This window comes from Ctenopharyngodon idella, chromosome 17 (genome assembly GCF_019924925.1).
Source record: "Ctenopharyngodon idella isolate HZGC_01 chromosome 17, HZGC01, whole genome shotgun sequence".
NCBI classification, from domain to species: domain Eukaryota; kingdom Metazoa; phylum Chordata; class Actinopteri; order Cypriniformes; family Xenocyprididae; genus Ctenopharyngodon; species Ctenopharyngodon idella.
The window spans coordinates 32,154,507-32,170,317 of record NC_067236.1 but is presented as its reverse complement, the minus strand read 5'-3'; the positions used below and the strand labels follow the sequence as shown (position 1 = coordinate 32,170,317).

General features: G+C 40.4%; 2 protein-coding genes across 13 annotated transcripts in view; both read right to left on the bottom strand.

Moving 5' to 3' along the window:
• Nucleotides 1-15,811, bottom strand: part of LOC127498631 (E3 ubiquitin-protein ligase TRIM35-like) — a 69,905-nt gene that overhangs the window by 30,222 nt on the left and 23,872 nt on the right. For 2 of the 12 annotated variants that reach the window (XM_051868225.1, XM_051868227.1), the window contains exon 6: nt 9,661-9,954. The exons of 2 other annotated variants lie outside the window; for them this stretch is intronic. In XM_051868225.1, the coding sequence (XP_051724185.1) occupies nt 9,661-9,954 (294 nt within the window). Of the gene's footprint in view, nt 1-7,149; nt 9,955-15,811 lie in introns of those variants that run through there. 8 more of the 12 variants (XM_051868230.1, XM_051868229.1, XR_007925933.1 and 5 more) reach the window with 7 other exon arrangements.
• LOC127498633 (nuclear factor 7, ovary-like) overlaps nt 1-15,811 on the bottom strand; it is a 56,627-nt gene that overhangs the window by 30,222 nt on the left and 10,594 nt on the right. The window lies entirely within an intron of this gene.

The window sequence follows — 15,811 nt, the reverse complement described above, 5'->3', positions numbered from 1 at the left end:
CTTTAAGGCTATGCATAAACCATATTTCACCTTCTTGTGCTACAAGTGTTATATAATAATTGATGCTCTTCAATGTGAATAGCGCAGAACTCAACCAAGAACCACGCGATCAACAGCCTACGTATTTTATTTAAATCTCTCTCCTGCCACATTTTATGTGCATAGAGTAAACTTTCGTCATAAAAGCTATTAAAGTGACATAACTGCACTATAGTCAACAGATGAGCAGTGACCGCCGAATATGTACATAGGCTAGATAGCGATTTAACTTTGGTGATTTATAATTAATTGTAAATGTATTGTTTTTTTATAGGCTATCAACCACACACAGAAGCACGTGACTGCCTCAGTGAATTATATTGTATTTGTACAGTATGAGCTTTACATGTATTAATGAGGCTTTACTGATCTTGTACAAGCATTAAAATAAAGAAAATGTGTTAAAGGCACAGTATGTTTGTTTCGCTGCTAGGGGTGGCTAACTGGACTTAAAATTATCATGAATGGTTATTTATCATATAGTCAATTTACACCAATTTTACCATCACTATACCTTGGGCCAACTGAGTTTAAAAGTAAGAAATATACAAACATTATATTATATTAGACAAATATTCAACAATGTCATGTTTCCTTATAGGTGTGCAAGAAATAATTTGGATATTTTCTTTGACAAACAAATGCTTAAACATAATAGAACCTCCTATTTAAAATTTCCAGTTCACCCAAACATTAAAGAAACTCACTTTAAAATCTTATATGATATTTACCCTTTAAGGGTTAGAATTATTTTTGAAATGATATTATGTAAATTTTGTAACATCTCCAGATAATACAGAGCATATATATATATATATATATATATATATATTTTTTTTATTATTTTTTTTTTTTTGCTTGCAAATATTCTGTGTCTTCTGGGACAAAGTGCAATTATGGTTAAAAGAGGGAAATGTGGTTGAATTGAACCTGTCCTTTATAGAAATTAAGTATGGAAACTATGAAGAAGATGGTAAAAATGTTTTTTTGATTAATATTTTACTTTTGTTAGCAAAAAAATTGTATTCACAAATGTAGATTGTTTTAAATCACCCCCACTGTTTACAGTATCTAAAAATTATTTGAGACAATACTCAAAAACAAAAAATAAAAAAGCTGGAACTTTGTAAGATTTATTGGTTAAATACAATTTATTATGCGTTTTATCTTCTCCCCCGTGTTTATATTTATTAATACGGATGGTTTAAAAACTGAAGTGTTTTTTTTTTTTCCCCTTTTTCTTTTTGCATCCTATGTTAAGTCTAAGCCCCTCTTAACATTGATGTTATTGAATATAAGTTGTAAGCCATTTTGTTTTGTAAATTTGTAATATTTTTGTTAATACTTAATAAAATAAAAAATAAATAAACAAAAAAAACTTGTCGTCATTCCGATGGATCTAATAATGTTTATGGGGAAATAATGTTTATGGATGAGTGAATGCATTCATGTTTTTAACAGGACTGTGGTATAAAGCAGGGCGTGGCCGAGAATCGCGGGCGCGATTGCTAATGAGAGACAGAGATCAGTGCCACACGCGAGTCCCAGGTGAAAGAAAGGCATGAGGACATTTCATTCTACCGAACTACTCGCAAAGCTGAAATACTATTAATACAGGTCAGTTTATTTGACGAATTAAAATTGTGAGGTAACGCAGCGCTGTTTCACTTGGTCTAAAGTTACACTATCATACTAGCTGAGTGTGTTGAAAGTTGTAATGTTATTTGTTGGCTGTATGAGACAGTAAGCTAGATTAATATTAGAATATCATACTGATGATATTCTAACATTTCATCATGTTATCATGTTAGCGATATAACATTGATTAGTCTTATGTAGCCTACATTTGCCTACCTTGTCTAATAACGTGCAAGAGCGGCGTCGAGCTCTGTCAAGTCAAAGTTGTCGCAAAACTCTCACCATCTCGGAAACGCCACGCCGATATTGAAGTAGGCTACATAAAAATTTTTTTAAAAAAAATCCTGACTTGTCAGAGATTAGAAACCATCAAACTACAATTTACCGATGATATGTTAAAAGAAAAAAACTATATATTATAATATACATATATACTATTTAAAAAAAACTTTGACAAAACTGCATTACCTAGAATTATAGCTATTATTAATCGAAGGCGCGGATTAACGCACAGGCTTGCCTTGCCTAGGGGCTCCACGTGTGCAGGGGCCCCGCATTGGCAAGACTATTTATTATTATTATTTTAAATTTACTTCAGCGGAAACAAAATTGGCCCATTAAAAAAACAAAAAAAACAAAAACAAAAAACAAGCAGGTGATTGGATAGATGTGACATTTTGGTCACATCTGTCCAATCAGCTGCTGGTCAAATCATGTCAATCATTTTTTATTTTGATAGACGGCATAGCGGCAAAATGTCAGAAAGAAAGTACAATAATAGAGCGGAAAAACAAAAATAGAGAGGTTTAAACAATGTTACCAAGATATACTGGAAATCCCTAAATTGACAGAGTATGAGGTCTGTGCAGAACAAAAGTGGACGTTTCTGAATTTGTGGGTGTTTTCAAACTTGTGGGTGTTTATAAATCATGCAATGAAAATGATCCCCTTCACCCGACCCCACCCCTAAACCATACCCACACTCTGACGTGGGCAAATCAGGTAACGCTCTCAAAAACGCCCCTCTATTTATGGCCTCGCCCACTGATCTGCAGAGACCTGTACTTGAATTGATGGGATACATCAAGACAGGAAGTGGCGAAGTCACCGTGAGGGAGAGATTATTGACGGCAGAAAATCCAAACATTCATCAATATGGCTCATCACTTGAAACATGTATTATCAACTTTATAAGTGTGCTCGCTCTAATATCAGCCTAGTCCTACATAAATGTACGCTGATATTATTAGGCGCGTTTCCCTGTTTGTGTGGAGAGCGCACTTACTGCATGACATGGAGGCGCCGGTGCGATCACTTGCATTTGGTCATACAGATAAGAGTAATGCAAACTGTAAAGGGTTCACTTTTATCTCTGTAAACTCACAATAACAAAACGTTGAGCTTCTGTAAAATAATGAAAACAATCAGGATGCGCTTTCCGCCGTCCCGGTCTCTGTGAACTTGAGCACCTAACAAACATGAACCGAAACTCAGCGTATACTTGCCTCCCAGACACGAGAAACATATCTATAGAAAGCTTGAAATGTCTACTTTTAAACGAACCAATTCAAACGAAAAGTAAATATTCTCAGTTTATGTTATCCGTATGAAACACACATGAAACATGCACTACTGCGGAGATGACGAATCAGCTTTGTCGACTTAATCTCTGCAGCCGAAAACAGAAAATATTATCAATAAATTACAAAAATGTTTAGACAATATCCTTGCTGTTTTTTTTTTTTTTCACGACACACTCATCATTACGTTTTCCAGTGTGCTGTTCAAACTTTATGTGTGCGCTTGAGGCTGATTAGGCTATGTATTATAGGCAATTAAAGGAACATGATTATGATTTAATATGATTTTAAATTTATCATTTTACCTATGTGGTGTTGTGGTAATTTTCCTACTGTGGTGTTCCACCACTTGAAGGAATGTAGAGGAAACACTGTAGTATTGGCTGTCTCAATGTGTGTGTGTGTGTGTGTGTGTGTGTGTGTGTGTGTGTGTGTGCCAGCTGACCTTACCATGTGGACTGTGGCACTAAATACATTTCCCAGTAAAGCATAATGATTAAGGGGCCTCACACAAAGAGCAGCCTAGGGGCCCCTGACCATCTTAATCGGCCCTTAATTACTTGATCTCTGACAGGACTATCCTGTAACGTCATTGATATTTTTTAATATTTTTTATTATAAGTATTTTTAAGTATTTTGTGTACTTTTCTCTTACCCTCTAGATGGAAACACCAAGCCCCTACACTCACCCATCACCGATCCGCTGCAGGTGCGTGACAAACAAAACCTGTGAGAGAGATGGCACAAAAATTCAAACTGCACCATGAAGGTTAGGTCAACAAGTGCCCTTAGTGATGGAAAGAATGTGTACTTATTGTGTATGTGTACAACGAGACACCAGAGTTGTGTTGAGGGTGTTGTATATTTTCTGAAAAACATAACAATTGACAATTTCCTGAAGATGAGGAAAAGGCTGCCAAAGAGGTCCTGTGCCGTCCCTCACACCCTGCCACAGGGTCTTTTCCCGTGGAGACTACTTGACTCCTCAAGGACAAGTGGAAAAAGTGAGTTATTTTAATGCCGTTACTGAATATCTAGAAATACGTTCTTCTACATTCTTTTGGTGCTTACATGAAGATGTTTAATTTTTCCAATTGCTAGAAACAATATTAAATTAGTTAAAAAAAAAAAAAAAAAAAAAACAGCTCAACCATAAATTACCGTAACACAGGGGTCTGCAAACTCAGTCCAGTGACCCTCCAGGACTAAGTTTGGACACCCCTGCCTTATCACAACGTAATCATTGGGCTATTGTTCTGCAGATAAAACCTCTGAGGATGGCAGAAGTTCAGTGGGAATCCAGGTCCCCGTCCTGGACCCATCCCTAGGTGTGGCGAGAAGGTCCTGGATGTTTCGCTGTGGAGAGATGAAGCCTTGTGTGAGCTCTACGTTGGACATGAGTTGGAGCTCACACATCTCAAGGTGTTCATCTGGGAGAGCGGAAACAGGAAAATGAATTCGTCAACATACACAACTGTCAAGGTACACAAATATAATGCAAAATGCATTAGCTGCTTATCTACAACTAGGGATGCACAATATTGGATTTTTGCCAATATCCAACATTTTTCCAACTCATCTTGGCCGACAGTCAATGCTGATATACATCTCTATTTTTTTTTTTTTTTGGAGATATTTACGAAGTGTTATGTTTGCATCAAACTATTAAGTCAAATCATACTTCTGACTTTATGACATCAATTACTGCTTAATTTATTCGTAAACAGAAGTAACTTAATGTTAATTGTAGTCTAACGATTGAAGCGCCCCTGAATAAAAGCACTAGGACCCAGGGGAAGCTCCTTCTGTTAACTGTATCACACACCAGTCACAGTCTTCTGTACTCACATTGTCAAGTTCAGCAGAGCAATCCATTAAAGTGAATCTAATCACAGGCAGAAGTAGAGGAATGACCACACTGCTGACATGATCTTATCACTAACACTCCTTGTATACATGTGAGTTATTGCAGCACATAATCAACACGATGTCCTATCGGCAAGGCATGTCAGCATAGTTTTCCATATTGGGCTGATGCTGATGATTACATTTTAAACCTTTATCAGCCAATTCCGATGACGCTCCAATAGTATTGTGCAGCTCTATCCAGAACTCATGTAACAAACCCCCATCGTATTAGAAATATTAAGAACAATGCATAGAGTAAGCCTAACATTAAGTTAAAAGCACTAAATAAAAATTGATTAACATTATAAATGTAGCATTAACCATTCTCATTACTGGTTACATGGTTTCTATAATTCTGCTATAGCAATATTTCATTTTTCTAGTCGGGTGCAATGGCTGCATTTACACTGCAAGTCTTAATGCACAGATTCAATCTTTTGACCAGGGGCCCGTTTCAGAAAGGAGGTTAAGTGAAAACTCTGAGTATATTAACCCTGAAATAAGGGAAACTCTGGGTTTTCTGATTCAGAATGGGAGGTATGTCAATCCCAAGAAAGCAGGGTAACTCAAGCCCATTTCTGAAAGAGGGGTAACTTATACTCAGAGTCAGTTACCATGGTAACTTACTCTGTGAACCTAACCTGGTCAGGAACAGGTTTACTTCTGTAAAGCCAGAGTTTCCTTCGGTCTCCTCTCCCTTCTTAAAGTGCAAGTGATGTTTAAATAGTTCATTCATTAATTCACGCTGCAAAAATGCTTTTCTTACTGAGCATTTTTTTGTTCTATTTCAAGTACAAATATCTAAAAATTCTTAAATCAAGATGGATTTTCTATGTAAGAAAATGATATTTAGATATTTAGTCTTGTTTCCTGGGGGGAAATTAAGTGCATTTTACATTATCAATATCTGCCAGTGTGGTAATAAAAATAATCTTCATGCAAACGGAACACAAGATTATTCAAAGTGTCTATTACTAAGTGCAAGACACAGTAGCCCCGCCCACCAATGTCACACAAGGTTAAAAACGATGCACGTGATTAATAGTTTCAGTGGAGTAGGCAGCAGCGAGTTGTGACGGGAAGTGTGACGCGTTTGAGCGGGTTCGAATCCGCCTTCTCACTCTTCTCCCTTTCCCCATCACATATCACATCAGAAAAGCATTTATTTTCAATAAGAAAATGTTCTAAAAGTGGAAGTAAATTGCCTAACGAGTGTTTAATAATGATAAAATCATTTACACTCTATTATTATTGCATCCTGTTAATGTACAACAATACTGATGTGCAAATAGTAGCCTATGTATCTGCCAGTATAAAATATAAATAGCATCTAATTACTATTTACACTGCAAAGAACTACTAACTTTACATGGTAAATAGAACATAATTTGCAAAAAAAAAAAAAAAAAAATGCACTTAAATGATTATTTTTTTCTTTTTTTGCATGTGGGACACCATGAAAATAAATAGTAGTACAATAACTTACTGTTCAGCCAGTTTTCACCTCTGATATAATAACAGTCATAAGAATTAAACTTGCATTGACTCAGAAGTACGCGGATGTCATTTTGTTGGGTGCTGTTGCCATGGTGAATCATAATATCGGTGCTCCATTGATCATGGCTTTTCATAGTCGTGGTGCACGCGCTTAACTCAGAGTCAACGTTCTGAGAGTTGACTGAACTCAACTCAGCTGTTCTGTTTCCCATCTCAGGGTAAGTCAACTCAGAGTTCAAGTTTTAACTCAGACTTGGTTGAACCTCCTTATTGAAACGGGCCCCATATCCGACTTTAGACGCGACTGGTATCCGATATCTGTGTTTACATTAATTCCCGCCCAAAATGATTGTCAACAGCTGTCAGTGTCATGGATGTTTTGCAGCGAGAAATCTGACTGAACGAATATAGACTGGAAAATAAAGGTAATTTGCATTTGTTATTTTATCTACAGTCATTAGAGCTATAATTCTGAAGTGAAATAAAGTAGCAGGTAAGATTACATTTATTTGAATGAATTCGAACATAATGATAACGAGAGAGCACGTGCACGAGAGAGTAGCCTACCCAGTGAAGCATTTGGTTTATTAAGGGGAAAAAAAACAAAAAAAAACACAGTGGGCTCTTTTAAATGAACCAGGCAGAGGTTGAAATTCAGCTGCTGAATGTGTGTGTGTTTCTAGGAAAGATAAATAGACGTATAAAGTTTCCACCTCAATAATAAAGCTGTGAATTTTAAGTGTGAGTGCATACAGTCTTCTTCATAATACACCAAAACACCAAAGACCATTCCATCAAAGAGATGTCATCGCAGGTGGCAAAGGAACTGCCAAGCTGAAACACAAACACTGTTCCTCCGTCCAACAGTATAGTTTGTTCCCTCTCATTGGAGAAAAGTTAATAGACGCAATGTCCATTCTTCTTTTTGGTCCATTCTTCTGTCACGCACATGTATATTAATTTGGGTGTCCACCTTATTATGAAACCATCATATTTATGTCACACACGTGTGTGCAGACAGATGAAGACACAGACGAATAAAGGTCCAAAACAAAGTTCACTAAATATAATCTAAACAGGTAGAAATTCAGACAGGCTGGAGTATCCACACACATGAGCATTAATGAGAACAGACAAATGAACACTGAGAAGAGGGAAATAATAATGAACACCTGTGATGATCAAATGAATTACCATGACAACTAAAAGGTGGCGGGAAAACTGAACAATGGAAGACATGTGACTAATGAAAACAAACTGAACATATAATAAAATATATTTATTTGTTACTACTGTAAAGCTTCATTAGATTATTATGGGATCTCCTTCAATGCTTTCAGAATCTTTACTTTTTAAAATAATTTTGTTTCTGTGTTTTTAAAATGAATTTATTAAACAAAAATAAACATTTTTATTTATCAAAATAAACAGAAAATTGTACAAACTTTGCTAAAGTGATTGTCTTGAACAAGTATTAACTTAGACATTATTAAAAACATTATTTTAACTAAAGTTTTTGTGTAAGTGTTTGTGTCTTTTTCCTCATGCTGGTTTTGTGTCTGTGGGGTAAAAGACCCCCTCTCCACCTCATACATTTAGAAGATTTTAAACAAAATAAACCACTTTAAAGATTTATTTTCACACAAAATCTGTTGCTCCATCAGTGTTTAATACAAACATATATATTTTTCTTCAATCACACACTATGGAGTAGTTAAAGCACAGTTTTGGTAGGGTGTCTTTAACCTGTTGAACCCTACTGGAGTTTCACACGTATGAACTGATGTTGTTGAACTCAAAACATCTTAATAAACATCTGCCTAAAGAAGAATGTCAAGCAGCTCCACACAAAGATGTAAGAACTAAATTAAATACTAATTGTGATGTGAAACTAACTTACTACCTGTAATGATTGTTCGATGTGATCTGATGTAGAGACTATTTTACACCAGAGTTACTCCTGTCTTTCTGAGGAAGACTCTGATTTATAAACACAGGATGAGATCAGCCAATCAGACGATCATGATGATTATGACATCATCACCACATCAAACATTCAGAGGTACTGCATCATTCACACATCAAAAATCAGCATATGAATCTCAGCAATGACAATCAAAAGCTTCATAGTACAAAACTCCCAGCATGCACTGCGGCATGAAGCTTTTGATTGTCAGTGTTGAGATCCTTGATGTCTGTGTGTCTGAATGATGCTGTAGTTCAAAACCTTTCAAACTTTTTAAACTCGGGATGATCAAATTCTGTTCTGAAACTCAGTCTTTGTCAGATTTCAGTGAATCACAGAAACTTTGACTTTTTGTTTTTTAGGATCAGATCCGTAAACACTAATCAAGAGTTTCTAAGTGTTCATCATTTACATGTATTGAAGTGAACACATGATCATTTAAACTGAAATAAACAATTATTCATTTACAAATTCACTGAAACTGTAGAATTAGGTTCAGTTTCTAGAAAAAAATATATAGAATTATGTGAAAATTAGCAAAGTGACAAACTTCACTGAAATAATCAGGTAAATGTTATTATCCTAAAATGGTCTAATAATTGTTCTTATTGTGTAAAGGAACTTTTTCTATAATCTAATTAAATAAACTTGTTTATTGATCTGTTGATATGAAATATGAGAGTGTGAGTGTTGCTGTAGTGCTGATATCAGTCATGTGATCATCACGGCCCAATCACAGCCACCGTACTGATACTCAGATCAACAGCACTCTTACTCATGTGATCTGGATTAAATATTGGAAACATGATGAAAGCAGGAAGATCCAGACCTACAGGAGTAACGATTACTGACTATTGACCGCTAAGATCCTGAGAGAGTCAAAACACCTGAAGAATGGAAAGAGTGTGTGAGTGAAGGTGGTTGTGAATGTGTGTAGATGTGTGTTAGTTACAGGATCAGAGAATGACACCGTTCCTCTGTCATAGTCCAGATTCACTCTCACACGATCAATCTTCTGTTTGACAAGAAAACCTGCAGTCCATCCGTTCGACACACACCAGACATCAGTGCTGAAGAAAACACGTCCCTTCCTCTGGTTTGATGCTGTAGTTACTCCAAGACTCCACCACTGACTCTGTTTAACCTCCACATCCCAGCAGTGTGTTCCTGAGTTAAACCCCTCTGAACCCAGAACACAGGGATAATAGTCAAATCTCTCTGGATTATCAGGAAGAGGTTGATAGTTCCCGCTGATTCTCACACTGGTCAGATCATCAGACAGGACGAGACGTGGATTCGCAGTGTTTGGATCCAGAATCACAGGAGCTGATGAGACACAATCAACAGATGCTTTTATTCTGATGTTCATATAATGATCAAGAGTGAACCAACACAGATTATTATGAATTATGACACTCGTCCTGTTGATCAAACACATCAGACATGTTCCTCTGATCACTGTCAGTGCTGTTATTAGTTTCACACTCATTTTATCATCAACTACAAACATTAAATGTGTGATTCAGACATTTGTGTCCATCAATTAAAAACTGTAGACAAACTTTAAATGGGCTTGAAAAATGTTTGAAGAAGTTTTAAAAGCTTGTAGTTTGAAGCTTTTAAGTTTGAAATAGTTAAAGTTTTAGTTTTGTAGTTTTAAAAGATGATGATAGATAGATAGATAGATAGATAGAGAGAGAGAGAGAGAGAGAGAGAGAGAGAAAGTAAGGGTACTCAAGATGGTTGCTGGGGTTTTGATATGTGGTTTCTAAGGTACTCTGGGTTGTTCCTAGGGTGTTGTTATGTGGTTGCTAGAGTACTCGGAGTGGTTGCTAAGGTGTTGCTAAGGTATTCAGGGTGGTTGCTAAGGTACTTGGGGTGGTTACTAAGGTATTTTGGATGGTTGCTAGGATGTTGCTATGTGGTTGCTAAGGTACTCTGGGTTGTTGCTATGTGGTTGCTAGGGTACTCGGAGTGGTTGCTAAGGTGTTGCTAAGGTATTCAGGGTGGTTGCTAAGATGTTGCTATACGGTTGCTAAGGTATTTTGAGTGGTTGCTAAGGTGTTGCTATGTGGTTGCTAAGGTATTCTGGGTGGTTGCTAGGGTGTTGCTATGTGGTTGTTTAAGTATTCTGTGTGGTTGCTAGGGTGTTGCTATGCAGTTGCTAGGGTACTCAGGGTTGTTGCTAGGGTGTTGCTATGCGGTTGCTAGGGTATTAGGTTGGTTGCTAGGGTGTTACATACTGACTTCACCCTGAGCTGCAAGATACATCAGTTTTACATTCTTAGTTTAACAGCTTGAATAAAGTCTAAAAATGTATAATAAACGTAGCTTTTTCTTTCATTTTGCTCTGTTGTGCCATTTTTCCACGTACACTAACCTCAGTGCGAAATATTAAAGCCTAGGCATATGTTACGTTTGCTAAGGTATTCAGGGTGGTTGCTAAGATGTTGCTATACGGTTGCTAAGGTATTTTGAGTGGTTGCTAAGGTGTTGCTATGTGGTTGCTAAGGTATTCTGGGTGGTTGCTAGGGTGTTGCTATGTGGTTGTTTAAGTATTCTGTGTGGTTGCTAGGGTGTTGCTATGCAGTTGCTAGGGTACTCAGGGTTGTTGCTAGGGTGTTGCTATGCGGTTGCTAGGGTATTAGGTTGGTTGCTAGGGTGTTGCTATGTGGTTGCTAGGGAAGTTGGGGTGGTTGCTAAGGTGTTGCTATGCGGTTGCTAGGGTACTCTGAGTGGTTGCTAAGTTGTTGCTATGTGGTTGCTAAGGTACTCTGGGTGGTTGCTAGGGTGTTATGCGGTTGCTAAGGTATTCTGAGTGGTTTCTAGGGTCTTGCTATGCGGTTGCTAAGGTACTTGGGGTGGTTGCTAGGTTGTTGCTATGAGGTTGCTAGGGTACTCAGGGTGGTTGCTAGGGTGTTTCTATGCATTTGCTAAGGTACTCGGGGTGGTTGCTAGGGTGTTGCTATGCGGTTGCTAGGGTATTCTGGGGGGTTGCTATGGTGTTCTGGGTGGGTGGTAGAATGTTCTGTGTGGTTGCTATGCTGTTGCTATGGTGTTCTGGGTGGTTGCTATGCAGTTGTTAACGTGTTCTGGGTGGTTGCTATCTATCTATAGATAGATAGATAGACAGACAGACTTAAGGGGGTCGCACACCGGACGCGAAGCTCAGCGCCACGCAGCGCCGCGCCACGTCTTTAAAATTCGAATGCATTGTTTTCAATGAGTGTACGCACACCGGCGGCGACATTCGGAGCCTGTCCGCGGCGCCCAGCTACGACTCAGGAAGTTGTTCAAAATCCTGCCGCGCCACAGAGCGCCATGTACATTGTTTTACATTAAATTTATATTATATTTCTCTCAAATCGGCGTTAATGTACATACTGACTTCACCCTGTGCTGCAAGATACATCAGTTTTACATTCTTAGTTTAACAGCTTGAATAAAGTCTAAAAATGTATAATAAACGTAGCTTTTTCTTTCATTTTGCTCTGTTGTGCCATTTTTCCACGTACACTAACCTCAATGCGAAATATTAAAGCCTAGGCATATGTTACGTTTCCCCGTCGTCTTAAAAATCACCCAGCTTCTCGTCCGGTGTGCGACCCCATTTACAGTTTTCCTAGAAATGAAATCCCACAGACTGTCATTGACAGAATGATCAAATGAATCAAAACTGTTCAAACTCCAACTGACAAAAATTCAAATCTAAACAGTCAGAAAGTGAATCCAGAAACACTAAAGAGGAGCTTTAATAAACTCTAAAGACGGATCTGAAGAGTCCTGTTGAAAGATATATGTGATTGGTCTTGATTTGCTACAGTGATCATTTCTGAGCATTATTCTGTGGACTGTTATCTTGTTGTTACCTGGACTGTTTATCTCTCGTGAACCCTTGCCTGTAAACTGACTCTGATTCTCTGCTGCCTGCCTCGACCCTCGCCTGTCCCTGTTTATGGTACTGCTCTGCCCTTGTTTGTACTGCTGCTGTGTTTAATAAAGCTGCTAATGGATCCACACACTGTTGACCCATCATTACAGAAGACTTCGCCATCCAGCGATCCAGCAGCTTTGCTACAGATCTCCACCGAGCTATCAGCTCAGGCCAATCAGTTAGCGATGCACCACCACCAACTGAATCGCTTAACTTCGCTCACGGAGGAGCTGGTAAAGACACTACAGGGCCTACGCCTCAATCCCACTGAGGCCGCCACGCCAGTTTTCCCAAATCCTCCAGCCGTGAACCCCCGTCTGGCCTTACCTGAGAAGTTCGATGGCTCTCCAGCGAAATGTAAGGGGTTTCTTCTACAGTGCTCGCTATATGTCAATCAGCAGCCCTCTCTGTATCCCACCGAATCAAGCCGAATATCCTTTGTGTGTTCTCTGCTAACTGGCAAAGCGCTGGACTGGGCCACGGCTGTCTGGAGAGATGATAATTCCGTATTTCCCACATTCTCTGGGTTCCTGCAGCGATTCAGAGAGGTATTTGAACATCCCGCGGGGGGTCAAAGTCCGGGCGATCAGCTGCTCTCACTCACACAGGGCAAAACAACGGCAGCTGAATATGCTCTGCAATTTCGCACTCTGGCGGCCCAAACCAACTGGGTGGAGGACACGTTGAAGCTGCTGTTCCGTCGAGGTTTATCCATGGAGTTACAAGCAGAACTCGCCTGCCGGGACGAGGGTAGCTCGCTAAATTCATTTATTGATCTCTCCATTCACATTGACAACCTGCTTCGCTCACGACGCTTCACACGAGTTTCCTGCTCAACGTATCAAAACCCAGAGCCCATGCAACTGGGTTACACCCCACTCCAGCCGAAGGAGAGAGAGAGAAGACGGCTAATGCACCTCTGTCTGTACTGTGGCCAGGCTGGTCATTTCAAAGTCAACTGCCCGGTTCGACCCACGCCCGTCAGTTCCAAAGCGGTGAGTTCCCTCATGCAATCCGATTACTCAACCAACTGCCTCAAAATTCCCGTTCAAGTCACCGTCAACAATCAAAGTATTGTCACCCAGGCTCTACTGGACTCTGGCGCTGCCGGTAATTTCATGTCTGACACTTTCATCAAAGAATACAATATATCACTAACCGACTGCCATTCTCCGTTGACAGTGGAGGCGTTAGATGGAAAGCCCATCGGAGGAGGAAAGGTGGCTTACATCACCGATGAACTCAAGTTACAAATCGGAATTCTGCACCGCGAACGCATCCGTTTCTACGTCATTCACTCACCAAACAACCCCATAATCCTTGGTCTGCCATGGCTTCGTACTCATAACCCACAGATCTCCTGGAAAGACGGACAGATACTGCAATGGGACACCGTCTGCCATAAGAACTGCTTACAGCAAGTCACTCCATTACCAATTCAAACTGCTGAGCTGCAAGAATCCAACCCCGGGAAACTCGACATCCCCGCCGAATACGCCGACTTAGCTGTGGCATTCAGCAAACTGAAGGCTACCGAATTACCCCCTCACCGACCCGGGGACTATGCCATCGATCTAATACCAGGTACCACACCTCCTAAAGGTAGAATTTTCCCTTTGTCACAGCCTGAATCAGCCGCTATGAAAGCCTACATTGAAGAAGAATTAGCCAAGGGGTTCATCCGGCCATCCACATCACCAGCATCGTCGGGATTCTTCTTTGTCAAAAAGAAGGACGGGGGCCTGAGACCCTGTATCGATTACCGAGGCCTGAACGACATCACCATCAAATTTCGCTATCCTTTGCCCTTAGTGCCAGCCGCTCTGGAACAGTTACGACAGGCTGAATATTTCACCAAGCTCGATCTCCGCTGTGCATATAATCTCATCCGTATTAGAGAAGGGGATGAGTGGAAGACTGCCTTCTCTACAACCACCGGCCACTACGAGACCCTCGTCATGCCGTTCGGGCTGTCCAATAGTCCGTCAGTATTCCAGTCCTACATTGACGACGTGTTCAGGGACATGCTGAACCGCTGGGTAATTGTATATATCTATGACATTCTTATATACTCCAGGTCCTTGGAGGAGCACGTTCAGCACGTTCGAGCCGTCCTACGGAGACTCATTCAGCACCAGTTATACGCTAAAGCAGAGAAGTGCGAGTTTCACCGGACCTCCACATCCTTCCTGGGGTATGTTATCAGTAGAGAAGGGGTCGCCATGGATGACAGCAAGGTGCAAGCCGTACTCAATTGGCCTAAACCACGCACACTCAAAGAATTACAGAGGTTTCTGGGCTTTGCTAACTTCTACAGGCGGTTCATTCGCAATTTCAGCAGCATTGCAGCACCCCTAACCTCCATGACCAAATGTCCGACGTCGCACTTACACTGGTTCCCCGAGGCCCTCGAGGCATTCGAGGGGTTAAAGCAACGATTCACGACTGCACCCATTCTCCGTCACCCTGACCCTGAACGGCCTTTCATCGTGGAGGTGGACGCCTCCAGCACAGGCATCGGAGCTATTCTGTCTCAGCGCCAGGGCACCCCTGAGAAAATGTTTCCTTGCGCCTTCTATTCCAGAAAGCTATCGGCGGCAGAACGAAATTACGACGTGGGAGATCGAGAACTACTGGCAATGAAAGCGGCGCTAGAGGAATGGCGCCATTGGTTGGAGGGAGCGCAACATCCATTCACTGTACTCACCGATCATAAGAACCTAGAATACCTCCGCTCTGCCAAACGACTAAACCCTCGTCAGGCTCGATGGGCTATGTTCTTTACCCGCTTCCAATTCAAAGTGACTTACCGACCGGGTTCCAAGAATACCAAGGCTGATGCATTATCTCAACAGACGGAACGGGTAGAGCGATCTAATACAGAAGAGCACATTATCCCTGACCCCCTCCTCCTAGCACCAGTCCAGTGGGACGTGATGTCAGAAATTACTCAGGCCAACGAACAGTCCGCTCCACCAGCTGCATGCCCGCCTGACCGTACCTTCGTGCCAGCTCCCCTGAGAGATAAACTTTTGCACCACGTCCATGATCTTCCCAGCTCAGGTCACCCAGGTATCACCGCCACTCATCACCTCCTACAAAACCGATTCTGGTGGGATTCCATGCTTCATGACATGACTCAATTTATCCACAACTGCGCAGCCTGTCAAACATCTAAAACTCCTCATCAAGCTCCTGCTCGTCTGCTCCAACCGTTACCCATCCCACAACGCCCCTGGTCGCACATAG